At 48.9% G+C, this 17,098-nt stretch overlaps 1 protein-coding gene across 1 annotated transcript; it reads left to right on the plus strand.

Annotated features, from left to right (window-relative positions):
- Positions 1–708: 708 nt before the first annotated feature.
- LOC123094348 (uncharacterized) lies at positions 709–3,829 on the plus strand. The gene is made up of 3 exons (XM_044516374.1): positions 709–2,663; positions 2,773–2,977; positions 3,197–3,829. The coding sequence occupies exons 1-3, from the start codon at positions 855–857 to the stop codon at positions 3,448–3,450; spliced, it is 2,268 nt and encodes a 755-aa protein (XP_044372309.1). The 5' UTR covers positions 709–854; the 3' UTR covers positions 3,451–3,829.
- The last annotated feature ends 13,269 nt before the right edge of the window (positions 3,830–17,098 follow it).

The following is a 17,098-nucleotide window of genomic DNA, read 5'->3' on the forward strand; positions in this document are numbered from 1 at the left end:
CCATCCGTCCCGGTTCGTGTAAGAACCGGGACTAAAGGCCAAGGGCATTACTACCGATATTTTAGTCCCGGTTGCTAAACCGGGACAGAAGGCCCTTACGAATCGGGACAAACGATCCTTTTTCTACTAGTGTTCTAGGCCCGATGCCTGGGCCGGGCCGGGCCTGGGTTTTTGCGTCTGGCTTGGCTAGGCATAGCCGAAGCCCGGCCCTGCCCGAGGGATGGCCAGGTATAGTGTAGAGTGGTAGTTGGCGGGGTTCAACGAGGTCATGAACACAGAGAAGTTCCCGGGAAATGTGTCAACGTTGGTGTTAACGTGCTGGGGCGCCTTCTCGACACTATCAACAAGCTGCACCAACTGCTGGAACTGAGGACGAGGGACGTACACATAAGATTTTGTTTGCACATATAATTCTCACTAATTTTAAATGCATATTATTATTTTTCTCCTGTTGCAACACACGGGCATATGTGCTAGTAAAAGAAAAAGACGGGAAGTTGTTCGATCATCCATCCATCCATTGCGATGACGGGAACATGCAAAACTGAGCCTCTTTTCTTTTCTTTTCTTTTCTTTCGGAACACTTCCATCTCCACACTCAACTAGAGTACGTAAGATCAGGATCCTCAAGCAAGATACGGATCAGCCGTTGATAAAAGATACTTGTAGTAGGGGTCGGTTTCCAAACATATATACTAACACGGATCGGTAAGCGTAGACCCATATTATTAAGTCCTGTACGTAGCTACAATTTCAGTCGATCCTCGTACCTTTATTCGTCGATCGGGAGAAGGCCTTCATCGACCCGCCGCCACCAAGTCTCGGCGTCTCTGCTCGCAGACCGCCGCTAGCTGATGGCGTCCGGATCCGCTTCTGCCGCCGGCGCTGGTCCCCTTGGGAGGGGCCTGATCTCGTGCATGCACAGCAGCAACTGCCGCGCCGAGGACGCGCCTCTTCTCTCCGACCAGGATTTGCCCCTAGCCATCGACAAGCTCATCGTCGGCTTCTACGAGGAGGCCTTCAGCCGGCTGCCCTGCGACGCCATGCCGGACCTCCTTCACCTCCTCACCGCCGACGGCGGCGGCTCCTGCCTCGGCCTCCTCGACCCCGTCTCCAACATCATCCTCAACACCCTCGCCCTCCTCCCCAAAGACGCCGCCCCCGCCCCCGCAGCAGAACCTTCCACCTCTCCGTCTCCGCCCGCCACAAGAAGATCCGAAAGAAGCGGATCCATCCCCGGTTTTGGCGGCTGGCACGAGGTTGTATCAAGATCTTACCATAGTCTTCTCGCCTTCCTCATGGCGTATTTCGGATGCCTCAAAAAGGAGCAGGCCGTCCGCTACCTCTACAGGGCCGACGCCAATCTCCTCCTCGCCGTCATGCTCATCCAACATGATCTATATGCGGACGAAGCATTGGATCCTGAATCTGATAGGACCCAAGCCGCCCTCGAGTACGCAGCCACCATAGCAGGCCACCCTTCGCCCACCACCTTGGCTCGCCTGATGTCAATCCGGCTCCAAGACGACAACTTTGCCCTTCTCAAGAAGCTGTTCTCAGCTGATGCTCAAGGTATCCCTCTCACGGTTGAGGATGTCCGGGCAACCCACCGCATCCTACACATGATGATGAGTCCGGTTTGTACTGCCAGCATTATCCATACCAAAAGAGGGCTGGTTGTCCATGTTCGTCACATGCTGGAGGCTAGTTGCTCCGAAGCTATATCGTTCTCTACTACGACGGACGCCAGGACCGCCACCACCACCTTGGGCTGGGATGGAATCCCTATCTCGTCGTTGCAGTCTGGAGTCCTGCCTGACAAGCTGCAAGATTGCCTGGGAAAAGCAATAGCAGATGGCCGGAAACACAATTTCAAGACACCATGTGGCGGCGGCGACGCATGCGATTACCTGCAGTCTCTCAAGATGTACCTCCATGGTATAATTCACAACTTGTACATCAAGGCCCTCAAGTTGCTGCCCACACCCTCTGGCTCGCTCATGCGCAGCATCCTCAAGGCCGGCCACTGCTACGGCAGCATGGACCCTGTCTCCAACATCATCGTCAACTCCATCTGGTACAACAGCTGTGGCTGCGATCTTCCAGTTTCTGAACGAAGGGACATGGTAGAGTACAATGACGTCCTGGACCCCCTATGTCTGCTCCGCGCACAGGTTCACTCCCTCAAGGGCCTTATGGAGCTCGCCGCATTCGCCGACCCCCAATTCTCGGTGCCGGCTTGTGCTCTGGAGCTCCTCTGCAGTACAAAATGCGACATTGCTAGCATGCCATCATCGACAGAGAGTTCTGAAAAGAACCCCTTCCATGAGTCTGCCAAGGCCGCTGGACACACTCGGCCCCTTGGGCTGGGTGAACTGCACCAGCAGCTGCTGCTGATGCCCGATACACGAAGCGAGCTGCTCTCATTCATAACTGAGGCTCAAACTAGTGGTACCGTGTTGCGCATCAACGACATGACAAATCGTATTTCGCTCATGTGGAACAGAAACAGATCTGGGGCTCAAATTATGCAAGCTCCCGAACTTTGTGCGGGGGCATTGAGGGCGGTGTCAAGCGAGAGATCGGATTATGAGGATGACAGGAGCTGGTTCCGTTCAAAGATTGAACAGTTGCTCAAGGAATACACGACCAAACAGTTTTTGGTAGGTACTAAATTTTGGTTTCCATGCATCATTAGCTAGCTGCTACGTATAGTGTATTCTCTTTATACCTTGATTATTTTTGACCAACGCTCTTGCTTGCTGTATGTAGGGATCAGAGTATAAACTTGATACTATCTTGGGTGTGGATGAAAGACACAAAGGCTACTACCCGGGCGGTTATATTTGCTACCATGTGAACTTCACGGCCACATGTGATTTGAGGCTTCAAAGGACGCTTTTCTACGCTGAATTCTCGTCATCCTCATGTGAACCGGAGCCAGAATTCTGCTGCCCTCTACCCTATGCGAATGCGGGTAAGTTTTCTGCCGCCGGTTAGTACCTGATAGCACTTGGTTAGTAAATACTTTGGGTCACCGGCCGCACGATCTGCTTCAGGCTTGCAGCAGCCTGTACCACACCTTGTCATGCTTGCATTGCATGCATCAGTGGTAGATTTGAATTGGAATTGGCTTATTGACGTGTGCTTTGTCTGTCTCTTTACTGAATGTGGGGCTTTATTTTCTTGTTAATAGGGCGTTGCTACTATGGCGTGCTTAGTGCGAGGAAAATCGTGTATCCAGATGACGCCAAGTACATCCCGGACGATATCACCATCCGCGGAACCCGCAGCGCGGATGGCATGCTAGGGATGGACCTGGTCTACTTCAGTCCCAAGTTGGACGTGGAGATTGCTGAGAATCTGAATGTGTTGCACAGTGAAGAAGAAGAAGAAAAGAGGAGGAAGAAGAAGAAGAGGACAGGGAAGGGGATGTGTCGTCCAAATTAATGCACATTCTGTGATAAAAAACCCGATGACAGAAGTTGCACCGTTAAGTTTGGTTTCCTTAGCTAGCTGCTACTGTTATGTGTGTGCATGCCTTAATAATTTGCTTATTGCTTGGCCTCGTTAAATTTGCGCGTAAGTAAATACAAAGGGGACTTATAAACCCGGACCGAGGTAGTACACAGTAAGTAGTAGCTAGGCTCTAGTTTCAGTCAAGCAGTCCTCCTCCTAGGTCCTAGCAGCAGCAGCTTCAAATCCCATCCTGTACATGGCGATGCATGAATGTGCACACTAGTTTTGAGGAGGTTTCTTCCTGTGATCTTTCGAGGTCACAGACTCACAGTGCTTAATATTTTCACAGCCTTAATTGTTTGTACCTTCTCATGTTGTTGTATGGTGCCTAGCTGAACCATATATAGGTTATCTGTTTAGTATGGACCTTGTCTCACTTTGTTCATCTAGACTAGAACACAATACTGGTTACATTCAATTTACATACGACAGCTAGTAATTACTCCCTTGTATAAGGCTGCTTATTCCTGGAAACCGCAAATGGAGCCCGACCTCCATGGCGACAGTTTTTTGAAAATCCAAAATCTGCATTTTTATGTTTCAACAAAATTTGAAAACAAATTCGTATTTGTAGATAAAGGTGAGATCTACCGGTGTGTAAATTGTCAGTGCAAAATTTGTATTATTCTACGCTATGCAAAAAATGACCAATCTGACAAAAAATTATATCTCGGAACAGTTCACTGTTAAACGAGCCAGATCTACATATTTGCCTTTTTCTTGCCAGCCTAAAATATAATGAATTTTGCACTGACAATTTTCACGGTGGTAGGTCTCGACATTATCTACACCTAGGATTTTTTTTTCTCCGAACTTGTTGAAACATAGAAATGTAGATTTTGAATTTTTTCAAAAAACGAGCTCCCAAAACGCCGTACTTTGCTTATTCCCCCCTTTTTAACTTTAAGCTTTAACTGTAAATTTCCTTAGTTACAACATTTGCAGCATGGGGAACATAGACACACACTAGTAAAAAACAGGGCTTTGGTCCAGGCTTGAAGAGGGCATTAATCCCGGTTCTCCTACGAACCGGGACCAATGGGTGCATTAGTCCCAGTTCGTGAGGCCAGGGGGCGGTCGGGCCTCGGGGGCCATTGGTCCCGGTTCATATGACCCCTTTGGTCCCGGTTCGAGACACAAACCGGGACCAATGGGCCCCGCTCCTGACCCACAACTTTAGTCCCGGTTGATGACTGGAACTGGGACCAAATGTGGTCCTTTAGTCCCAGTTTTAGACACAAACCGGGAATAAAGAGAGGCCTATATATACCCCCTGCCCGCGAGCAGAGCAGTGCACTGCTCTGGTTTTTTTGCCGGTCGTGGGAGAGCTTTGTGGTGCTCTAGCTCACCTCCTATGCACATGAGATGTCCGATCAAAAGCCCGAGCCATACTTAAGCTTTCTCCTCTCGATGCTCCTTGTCCAAACTCCATTTTCCTCAAGATTTGTCTAGATTTGGCGGTCCGTCCTGTCCGGTCCCCGTCCTCGCCGCCGTCGATCGCCCGCGCCGATCTTGTCGCCGGCACCACCGTGGTGAGCCTCTTGTTCTTATCTTTTTTTAAGAAAAAAAATGATGTTATATTAATTTGGTTTTAATGTGATGATGAACTTCTATTAATTTGGTCCCTTCTCTATTCATTATGTTCTGTAATGGTTTTTCTCACACTTAATTATATATAATGCACGCGGATGAACCAGCAATGGATGTACGATGACAGACACACCTCCGAGTACATTAAGGGCGTGCATTATTTTCTCGAAGTGGCTGAGGCAAACAAGCAGAATGGTTTTATGTGTTGTTCATGCCCTATTTGTGAGAATACGGAATCTTACTCTAACCAGAAAACCCTTCACATCCACCTGCTTGAGAAGGGTTTCATGCCACACTATAATGTTTGGACCAAGCACGGAGAAGGAGGGGTTATGATGGAAGACAACAAAGAAGAAGAGGATGATGACAACTATGTGCCCTCTGAATACGGTGATGCTACAACTGGGGAAGCTGAAGATCAAGAGGAACCAGACGATGTGCCCGATGATGATCTTCGCCGGGTCATTGTTGATGAGAAGAGACAATGTGAAAGTGAAAAGGAGAAGTTGAAATTAGATCGCATGTTAGAGGATCACAAAAAAGGGTTGTACCCCAATTGCGAAGATGGCAACACAAAGCTCGCTACCACACTGGAATTGTTGCAATGGAGGGAAGACAATGGTGTATCTGACAACGAATTTGAGAAGCTACTGAAAATATTGAAGAAGAAGCTTCCAAAGGATAACGAATTGCCCGACAGTACGTACAGAGCAAAGAAGGTTGTGTGCCCTCATCCTAGCCAATGATGTGGCGCAGGTTTTCTATGTGAAGGACATGTTTACCAAAACCGAGAAAAAGAAAAGATAAGGAAGCGAATACATCATACAATGAGCCAAAGTGCCACATAGTTCTTTCAGGAAAAAAAGACATCATGGGAGTGGAGGGCAAGACAGACATGTCTGAAGATTATGAAAAGTTTCATGAAATTCCTCCCTTCAAAGTCAAGGCTGACCCAAGCACCCTGTTAAACGATGAAGATTATCCATGGTTGCAGCACAATAAGCAAAGGACACAAGCGAAGAAAAAACGAAGACTTTCTCTCCACATCTATTATGATGATGCCTTTAATCTAGAATATCACTACAGTTACATGTCAAGAAATGAAATCCCTTTGTAACAGATGAGTTTTTGTCCGAAACCTTCTTAACTTTTTAGAACATGCTATGTGGGTGAAATGATGATACCATGCCAACTTTCAACCTTTTTAGAGTTCATTTGAAGTGCCTTTCAATTTCAGGGCCATTTAGCTCAAAAAAATCAATAAATGCATGAAAAATACCAAATGAAGTCAGAAAGGATTAAAAATTGATGATGTGGCTTTGAATGGTGCATTTTGAACACACAAAAAGTCTGGAGTTCAAATAAGTTCAAAAAATGAAATCCCTTTGTAACATATGAGTATTCATCTGAAACCTTGATACTTCGAAAGATATTGTCCATTTTGCACACGAAGTGCATCCAGGTTTTGTCGTAACCCTCTCAACTTTTTAGAACATGCTATGTGGGTGAAATGATGATACCATGCTAACTTTCAACCTTTTCAGAGTTCATTTGTAGTGCTTTTCAATTTCAGGGTCATTTAGCCTTTAAAAATCAGTAAATGCATGAAAAATACCAATTGAAGATTGAAAGGGTTGAAGATTGATGATGTGCCTTTGAATGGTGCATTTTGAACACACAAAAAGTCTAGAGTTCAAATAAGTTCAAAAAATGAAATCCTTTTGTAACAGATGAGTTTTCGTCCAAAACCATGATACTTCGAAACAGATTGTCCATTTTATACACGAAGTGCATCCAGTTTTTGTCGTAACCCTCTCAACTTTTTAACACATGCTATGTGGGTGAAATGATGATACCAAGCCAACTTTCAACCTTTTCAGAGTTCATTTGTAGTGCATTTCAATTTCAAGGTCATTTGACTCAAAGAATGAACTAATAGCAAAAAGAATGAACTAGAAAACTTTTATGTAACTCTAATAGCAAAAAGAATGAACTAGAAATAATCAATTAAAATATTACGTTATGATCAACTAAAACAAAACTATATTCTTGAATAGCAAAAAGAATCAACTAGAAAGCTTTTATAAAACTCTAATAGCAAAAGGAATCAACTAAAAAAATTATAAACCTCTAGTATTTTTAAAACTAAAATTATATAAAATTTATGCAACTAAAATTATCAAAGCATTTTTTTGTTCAAAACATCAAAAGCAAAAAGAATTTTCATAAAGATTTTTTTGTTAGAAACTTTAATAGCAAACTAAAATAACAAAATCTATTTTTCATTAAAATAGACATTTAAAATAACCTACAAATTACCAAATTGAATATAATGATAAAACACAGTAATATTAAATAGCAGGAAAAATAATCACTCAAAAATCTATTTTTATAGTAAAGTTATTCACAAACTATTGATTCACACAAATTTCATAGAATTCAAATTTAAACTATTCAAATTTGAAAACTAATGGCACTAACAAAAAACTTATAATTTTTGTGACCTAAAAGCAAAAAGAATCACTGAAAAACTGTAAGTAGAAACAAAAGAAAATAAATAAAGCAAAAAACAAAACAAAAAAACTGGAAAAAAATTACGACTAGAAACCCAACCATGGGCCAGGATTCGGGCCCGAAGAAGGCCCAGTAGGCCCACATGCATATACAGAGTGTTTAGGCATGTAAGCCTGCTTTAGATAGGAGCTCGAAAGCTCAGGCGCACCACACCTTATAAACAGGTGCACCTCTCTCTCAGCTAGCGAGGTAGGACGAAACTCCCACCATCACGCCGCTGTGCAAGGCTATTGGTCCCGGTTGGTGGTATGAAACGGGACCAATGCCACCCTTTGGTTCCGATTCGTGTCACTAACCGGGACCAATGCCCACCTTTGGTCCGGGTTGGTGTAACCAACCGGGACCAATGGTCTTTGCTTCCCACCCTTTGGGTTGCTGGAAATTGACCTTTGGTCCCGGTTGGTGGCATGAAACGGGACCAAAGGTGGTTGCTATATAACCAAACACTTAGCAAATTTCACTCCACCCACCATTCCTCCCGCGGCGACGCTGCCAGGCTGCTGCTGCTGCCCCGCCTCGCCTCATCGCCGTCGTCGAGCTGCTCCAACGCCGCCCCCGGCATCGCCGTTGCTGTGCCCCCGCCCCAATCGACGCTGTCACCGCGCCCCTGCGCTGACATCGCGCGCGCCGTCGCCTCCCTGAGTCGCCCCGAGGTCGCCGTCGCCTGCCCGAGCTGCCCCGATGCCTCCCCCGCGTGCCCCTGCCCTAGTGAGCCCCTGCCCTGCCCGATGATTTTGTTCATAGTTTTTTTGTTCATAGATTTTTTTTGTTCATAGCAATGTTTTTCCATGTATGTATGTATGCATGTATTTTTTTCCAGATGACATGAAATGAGATGAGATGAGATGTATGAGATGAGATGTATTTTTTCAATATTAGTGAATGATTTTGTTCATAGAATATTTTTTTGTTCAAATGTTCATAAGTTAAATGAGGGGTGAGCATAGTTGTCGATGTACCCCCTCCTATTTGCATGTTTAGTTTTGGGGGAAAGCAAACAGTGAGCATGGGGTATGCGTTGATAAAGCAATCAAGAACTGTTTATCATGTCTCTTAATCATGTGACTAGATTACAGAATTATGTGTTACTATCCTACTTGTGTGCTTAGTTTATGACCCCTTGCCTTGTCAGAGACAGAGTGAAGGCAAATATTTTGTTGGGTTGAAGGAAACTTGATCGATTAAAAGAATGTCGAGAAGTTTCTAAGTGAGTAGTTGAATGACCATTGCATATGGAAATGGGTTGATCTTGTATAATCCACCATAACCAATTCCATGAAGTAGATGAATTTACATGCACGTTATGCTAGTTTTATTCGTAATTAAGTACCATCACTTGACTAGGAAGTAATAACAGAGAGTTCTTGAATTGCTTTATCAACCCATGTGGCTTCATCTCATTGCAGTGGCGTGTTCGCGGCGGAGGACCCCGGTGGCTTTTGTAGTGCTAGGGGTGGTGTTGCTGCGTTCAGCATCTTTGTATCCTGCCTTGGGTTGTGTGCGTATGTTTTGGTGGCGTGCGTTTGTACCATGTTGCTGTGGATCGTGCTTTATATATAAAGCGGGGTGAAAGCCTTTTTCGGTAATTGAGGTAGCAAATGCAAAACCATGGGCATGCCGAAATGGCACTACTAGGCATACATAGCACAACTAACAAGATCTAGAATAATTATTTGTGCTTTTATTGTTCTAGATAAGATTAAATAACATTTTGGTCACTTGGGCTTGATTCAGGGGATAAGCAACTCATCCGGCCACTCCCATCGCTACTCGATGCCAGCCATGGCGCCCAAGAAGAGGCCGTCTGCAAGAGCTTTTCGCCGTGCTCAAGAGCGATGGGACGAGACTGTCAGCAAGTTCTGCAAGGGTAGCTGAACCTTAGTACTAGCTACTTGGACTGATGCATAAGTTTAAGTTTTTTTGTCTTGAACTGAAGCTACCATATTAGAGGTACTGATAGTAACCTCGACATCCTAATTGTTTATCAAGTGGCAGGGGTGTAATGAAATGATGCAAGCATTTGCAATGTACTGTCAGCCTCTGCATCATAGGAACATGTGACACTGATGCAGCACACATGTAGTACTGATGAACCTAGTAGTGTAACATGTAGGCAGAGCATAGCAGCACTGATGAACTGACACAAATGTGGTAACTATCTTCATACAAACCCAGATATGAAAAACTTGGTGTGGCTAGTAATTTGTGTGGGAAGCAGACATCACCTGCATCTTGTTGCATCTGACTTCTTCTTCCTTTCTTTGGCGATGTATTGGCAAAAACTTGGAAGGCAGAGCCATTGTTGTGGGGAGACGACGACTGCTTGTGGTGGAGCTCCGTCGACGAGGTCCGGCGAGGCATGGAGGCAGGAGGCGTCGTTCATGGCCCAGGCGAATCTCCAGCACCAGGCGGCGGGGAGGCGCGTGGGGAATCTCCGGCACCAGGCGACGGGGAGGCGCGCGTGGAAGCTCCGGCACCAGACGGAGGGAGGTGCACGGGGAGGCTCTGGTGCCCGGCGGCGGGAAGGTGCGCGAGGAGGCTCCGGCGCCCGACGATGGGGAGGTGGGCGGGGAGGCTCCGACGCCCGACGACGGGAAGGTGGGCAGGGAGGCTCTGACGACCAATGAGGCGAGCGATGGTGGCGGCGGTCAGGCCGACGGGATGGCTCGATGGCGGCGTGTTGGGGGAGTGGTGGGTGGGGATCGGGAGTGGGGGTGGGGATGGGTGGTGCAAACTCGCCGTCGGGCGGGTCACGACGCGGCGGGCTTCGGCGGTAGGAAGCGGGTTAGCTTGGGACTGGGTCGGGCCGGGGACGCGTCGCGCCCTTATAGGGCCGGGGGTAACAAAATAATATTTTGTTACTGGTAACATAATATCCCAGCCCTACACACACACACACACGGTGGCGCTAAACTAAGCACAAGCGTAAAAACGCTAATCGTGCGGTCCATTGCGCAACTTGGTTAATCACCATAAAAATCCTAGGAGACATCGTAAGAGAAACTCTAGCGGGTTGGCGCAAAAGGCCCCGACCCGCAAAATAACCGCCAAAATGCGGGTCGGCGCGGAAAATCCCGCCCGAACAGACCCAGAAAACGCGGCCGACCCGCAAATTTTTTGAGGGGCGCGATATAAACTCGGCCCCAACCCGCGTATTCGCGGGTTTCCGCCTCGCCCCTACGGTGCCCTGTATCGCAATGAAGTAGTTGGCGGGATGGACATTTTAGCCCGCGCCCCTTTCCCCACCTCCTTCCGCCGCCGCCCGCCATAGGTTCCGCCCGTCCGCCGCCGCTGATTCCGGCCAAATCTGCGGGTGGAATCGCGCCGCCGGGGCGTCCCTCACCCTTCACCACCACTTGGTTGCACCTGTTGGGGAACGTAGTAATAATTCAAAAAAAATCCTATGTGTCACCAAGATCAATTTAGGAGATGCTAGCAATGAGAGAGAGGGATTGCATCTTCATACCCTTGAAGATCACTAAGAGGAAGCATTACAAGAACACGGTTGATGGAGTCGTACTCGCTGTCGTGGTTCTAAGTCTGACAGTAGAATGGGGGGTAGGTATGGAGAGGCAAGATCCTAGCTATGGAGTAGTTGTACACACGAGTGTTTTACGAGTTCAGGCCCTTCACGGAGGAAGTAAAAGCCCTACGTCCCGAAGCCCGGAGGCGGTCGACTGGTTTATGTGTATATGAGTTACAGGGGTGCGAACCCTTTACACTGAGGAGGGGGGTGGCTTATATAGAGTTCGCCAGACCCCTCCCGCCCTCAGTTATGCAGGGTTTAAAGTACATTAAGACAGGGGGTTACTGGTAACGCCCTCATAAAGTGCCATGAAGACTATTAAAGCTACTTAATGACAGACTGTTGCGTGCTGAGTGACTTTAGGTCTCCTGGCCGTCGAGTGGTTAGCTTCATGGTCGAGTGGCTATCTTCATCGTCGAGTGTCCTTGAGTTCGTCGAGTGAAGTCCCTCTTGGTCGACTAGAAGGTAGCTTCTTCTAAGGATGTCCTTGGGTATGGTATGCTAGATAGGTCCATGACCCTACCCTAGGTACATGGCTTCATCATTAGCCCCCGAATGGATCGAGGTTCGAGTGAGGAAGGGGTTGATAATTTTCTCCGACCTATTTCCCGTGCTCTGATTATGTCGTATCCTGGATCAGCGATTTTTCTTTTTTGGCGTTGGCATTAACTTTTCTTTCAGTCGCCTTGATCCATTCTTTCTTCTGTCGAGTGAACTTTTGAACTTAGTGAACTTCCGAGCGACGGATCGCAGGAAATCTATCGTCTGACAGATTGATCTGCCGTTAGCGGATTTTGTGGGATCCGAATTTTGGGAAGCGCGCGAAGCGGGGCGGACCGCGGTACTCGGATGGGATAAGGCGTGGACGCCTCGATTTCCGCGCCGCCTTTTTCGCCACGTATCATGCGTGCGCGACTGTTTCGGGATGTGACAGGACCGCCCGGGCCTACTTGTCAGCCACTCGGAAGCGTCCTTATATAAAGCGCCGGGCGAGGGTTTTTGAACAGTGCCTTCTCATTCTCCTCTCTGCCCTCTTTGCCTCCGCCCGCTGTGCCTGCTCTCGCCTCCGCCTATCCACTCCTCGCGTGCTTCGCCGGCGACAATGGTGAAGGAGAAGACGGCGGCCTTGGAGCGCGCGAAGAAGGCGACGGCGACGGGGAAAGCGAAGGGGAGAGCGTCCAGTCGGGGCGGATCTTCGTCAAGGTCCCGCCTGCCAAAAGGTTGGGTCCAAGGGGATTGGATCCGTTCGACCATCACCGAGACGGATCTCAATGACCTGGCCAACGAGGGTCTGATCCCCCACGGGTCAGCAAGGCTTCCGGGGACCGAGTGTCAACCGCAGCCGCAGGAGGGTGAGTGCGTTCTCCTAGCCACTCATGTAGACCGTGGATTCTCTCTGCCGCCGAGTGTTTTCTTCCGAGGGTTTCTGAACTTCTTTGGGGCGCAACTCCACCATTTCACTCCCAATTCCATTGCCTATCTTGCTGCTTTCGTGTCCATGTGCGAGAACTTCCTGGGTTGTCGACCACACTGGGGTCTCTTTAAGCACATATTCACCTGTCGCTCACAGACGGTGAAAAAGGCGAGTCCGGATGATGAGAGGACTAAGGTTATCCAGATGTGCGGGGGTCTTGGGATTCAGATGAGGAATAAGAGTACTTTCCCGGCCATGACCCTTCCTGAGTCGGTCAGAGGGTGGCAGTCGACTTGGTTCTACTGCCAAGACGAGTCGACGCCGGGGCAGTCGACTGGTCTCCCTCCGTTCTCCATGGACCGAGTGGACAAACCCTCTTCTCTGAAGGTGCTTCCTGAGGAGAAAGCTCAGGTAAAAATGTTGATGGAGCGCGTAGTCCAACTCGTTAGGGACGGAGTGACGGGTATGGATCTTCTGGAGGTCTTCCTTAGACGGCGCATCCAACCGCTTCAGTACCGAGGCCACCCGATGTGGCTGTACTGTGGTACCGAAGACACCACTCGGGTCCATCCAGAAGCGGTCGACGACGCCACACTGGAGAGGTGGGTGACCGCAATCACAGGGAATAAGGACAACCCTCGAGGGGCTAGGAGGATCCCACCACTCGACTGTACCTACACACCGGACACGGTATGACCACTTATCTCCAATTGTAATCTTGCTTTATTCATTCTGCTTCGCTGCGAATTGGTCGATTGACCTTTGTTTTGTTTTGTTGTCTGACAGGCCACCACTGAGTTATACTCGATGCCCAATGGAGCGCAAACGCCGACTGAGGAGGAGGAAGGAAGTGGGGGCGAAAGCCCGGAGGAGTGGGATTCGGATGCTGACGACGATGATGAGGGTGATGACTCTGGTGAGGAGGAAGAGGAGGAGGAGGAGGAGGAAGTTGTACCTCCTCGCTCGGAAAGACGCTCGAAGCTTGTCCATGATCCCGCGGCCGAGCGTGGTAAGGGGGTCGCAACCGTCACGCAGTCGTCCAAGCGCCCTCGGACTACTTCTCCGGTGCCGACTGAGAAAGCTCCGAAGCAATCTCGAGTGGCGCCGTCGAAGTCGGCGAAGGTCTTGCCGAAGATGAAGATGGTGATCCCCACTATCTCAGGGTAATGGTGTAGCTTGAGTTTGTCTGTTCCACATGAACTTATTCTTGGTCGACTCATGAGCTAATCGACTGACTTCTGGAACTGCAGTGCTGCTACTTCTGATACCTCGGCCAGAGCTGAAGATCAGGAGATGGAGGATGCTGTTACTTCGAAACCTGGTATGACTCTTGTAGTTCCGTCTTCAGTCGATTGGCTTCTTGTCTCTAATTTTGATTCTTTTTCTGCAGCTTCATCTAACGTCGTTATCGACCTTCCCGACGACGACGACGAGGAACCACTGAGGCAGAGAAGGAACAAGAAAGCGTCTGCTGGCAAGGCGACTCAGGACGTGCCAGCACCCGAGACATTGGTCGTGGAGGGAGACAATGTCACTCGGCCTACCGTAACCTTTGCGGTGCCGTTGACGAGTGCTCGTCCTTCATCGTCGAGTGCTGCTCAACCCTCGCTTTTCTCAACCTACCACGTCCCAGAAGACCAAGCTAGTGCTGCTAAAGAAGCAATACGCCAAGCGGGGGTCATGATGGAGCAAGTGAAGGCAATCCGAGAAGCCAGCCAGGCAGCCTATGACGCCAGTTCAGCTCTTCAGAGTAATGTTCAGGTCAGTCGGTCACTGCCTGTTCTGTTAGGATATGATATCTGAAAACTCTTCTTTCTGAAATTCCTAGAGTTTGTCCTACACCCACTGGGTGTGTCGATTGAAATTCCGGGTTAGTGGGGGCACGCTGAGTGCACCCACTGGGTGTAGTCCCCAAGGCTATGGTGGACTGCTGGCAGTCGACCATAGTCTTTATGTCTTAAGTTTTTTCCTTACTCGACTAGGTCGAATAGATTCATAGACCGGTGGGGGCACGCTGAGTGCACCCACTGGGTGTAGTCCCCGAGACTGTGGTCGACTGCTGGCAGTCGACTATAGTCTGAAGAACACCTCCCGTTTTTTTTTGTTGGTCGACTGGTCGACTCTAACTGATGAAACTAGTGGGGGCACGCTGAGTGCACCCACTGGGTGTAGTCCCCGAGACTATGGTCGAATGTTTGTATTCGGCCGTAGTCTTAGAAACGCTATGATTTTTCCTTAGTCACTCGGAAGTGAATTGTCTTTGACATCTGTCGATTGGTTCTTCGTAGAAATCCTGCGACCTTGCGGCTCGTTATACTGAGTTGGAGAACAAACACATCCAGCTCGAGCTTGATCTGAAACTGACCCAAGAGAACCTAACGAAGGCGAAGGAGGAAGCTAAAGGTATGTTTGGTGAGGCCTTCGACGACTGCCTTTGCCTCTCGTTTGTTTCAGAGTCTGATCTCACTGTAACTTTGCAGACAAAGTGAGGGATGCCCTGAAGAAGAAAGACCTTGACTTGGCTGAGATGCAGAAAGCGGCTTTAGAGAAGACCAAGCTCGCAGATGAGAAGCTGGCTTCAGTCACCAAGCTTGAAGAAGAAAACACCAATCTGAAAGCTGCTCTTGATGCTGCCAACAAGGAGGTCAGTCGACTGAAAAGTGACAAGATTGCCCTGAATGACAAGGCCAGTGAGTTGGTGGGAAAGAAGAACGATCTGGAGGCTTATCTGGGTGGACTCGCCAAGAAGCTATTCCTCATGCTTGAAGGTAATCTTTTGTATCAAACAGACATTTTAACTGTGATCTCCGACTGTTGTCTTGACTCGGTGGTTGTGCTTGCAGAATTTTGCCAGAACTTTGAAGAGGAGACTGGTCGACTGGAAATAAACCTGGATCCCATCAACTCTCCCGTGAAAGATGAAGTCGCCATGAATGTGCTCCGGCTTGAATCTCGCGTTGCTGCTGTCGTCGACTATCTCGCAAGGCTGAAGGTCGCAACTTCTCGCATCGACACAACACTCTGGCCAAGAGAGACGCTCCAGAACGACCTCGAGTCTCTGATGACTCGACTGAACGAGGTCCCAAGTCGAGTGCAGGAGTGGAAGAAGTCTTCTGCCAGGTGTGGCGCGGATGTTGCTCTGTCTCTGGTCCGCGTTCACTGCAAGGATGCACGAGAGGACAAGCTGGCGGCCCTTAGGGTGGCTAACACCAAGAAGCATGATTTCCGATCTTTCATGGAGACCTTCATCGCCGCTGCCACTCGGATTGCAGATGGAATCGACCTGGATGAGTTTGTTGCACCTTCCAGCCCTCCACAGGAGGGGTAAAAAACTTCTGAGCTTGATACTTTAAATTTGCCTCGGTATGCCGAGTGAGTTTTGTAACCGACAAACCTTAACAGGCTTAGCGCCTGAGCACTTTCGGTTCTGTTAGGTGTTATCCAAACTTGGATTCGACGTTGAATATGTTTGCATTTGGTTTGAGGTGTCTTTTGCAGGCTAAAGCGAGGCGCTCATTGCAATCGACTTGTTCCCCGATATACTTAGGCGAGCATTGGGCTGCAGCTAAGCCCCCGAGTGGGAGGTCTGCTCTCCACTCGGTAGGATTTTCAAAAACTTAGGCGAGCACTGGGCTGTAGCTAAGCCCCCGAGTGGGAGGTTTGCTCTCCACTCCGTAGGATATTCAAAAACTTAGGCGAGCACTGGGCTGCAGCTAAGCCCCCAAGTGGGAGGTCTGCTCTCCACTCAGTAGGATTTTCAAAAACTTAGGCGAGCACTGGGCTGCAGCTAAGCTCCCGAGTGGGAGGTTTGCTCTCCACTCGGTAGGATTTTCAAAAACTTAGGCGAGCACTGGGCTGCAGCTAAGCCCCCGAGTGGGAGGTTTGCTCTCCACTCGGTAGGATTTTCAAGGAGTACCTCTAGAGAAGGAGGTAGCAGTCGACCTGCACCTCGTCCTCCTTGCAGAGTGCATGTTGTATTTGTGGCATAGCTCGGAAGGAGAGGGTAGCAGTCGACCTGCATCTCGTCCTCCTTGCAGAGCGCATGTTGTATTTGTGGCGTAGCTCGGAAGGAGAGGGTAGCAGTCGACCTGCATCTCGTCCTCCTTGCAGAGTGCACGTTGTATTTGTGGCGTAGCTTGGAAGGAGAGGGTAGTAGTCGACCTGCACCTCGTCCTCCTCGCAGAGCGCACGTTGTATTTGTACTTAGGCGAGCGCAGTGCTGCAGCTAAGCCTCCAAATGGAAGGCTGGCTTACCACTCGGTAGGATTTTGTTTAACTTAGGCGAGTACTTGGACTGCAGCTAAGCCTCCGAGTGGAAGGCTGGCTTACCACTCAGTAGGATTTTTTTTAACTTAGGCGAGTACTTGGACTGCAGCTAAGCCTCCGAGTGGAAGGCTAGCTTACCACTCGGTAGGATTTTGTTTAACTTAGGCGAGTACTTGGACTGCAGCTAAGCCTCCGAGTGGAAGGCTGGC

The sequence above is a fragment of the Triticum aestivum genome, chromosome 4B, assembly GCF_018294505.1.
Source record: "Triticum aestivum cultivar Chinese Spring chromosome 4B, IWGSC CS RefSeq v2.1, whole genome shotgun sequence".
In the NCBI taxonomy this organism is placed as follows: domain Eukaryota; kingdom Viridiplantae; phylum Streptophyta; class Magnoliopsida; order Poales; family Poaceae; genus Triticum; species Triticum aestivum.

Excerpts from the sequence above, each read along its gene's own strand:
- LOC123094348 (XM_044516374.1), top strand. The coding sequence starts at position 855 with ATGGCGTCCGGATCCGCTTCTGCCGCCGGCGCTGGTCCCCTTGGGAGG. Across the intron at positions 2,664-2,772 it reads ACACGACCAAACAGTTTTTG|GGATCAGAGTATAAACTTGA; the intron begins GTAGGTACTAAA and ends TGCTGTATGTAG. Across the intron at positions 2,978-3,196 it reads TCTACCCTATGCGAATGCGG|GGCGTTGCTACTATGGCGTG; the intron begins GTAAGTTTTCTG and ends TCTTGTTAATAG.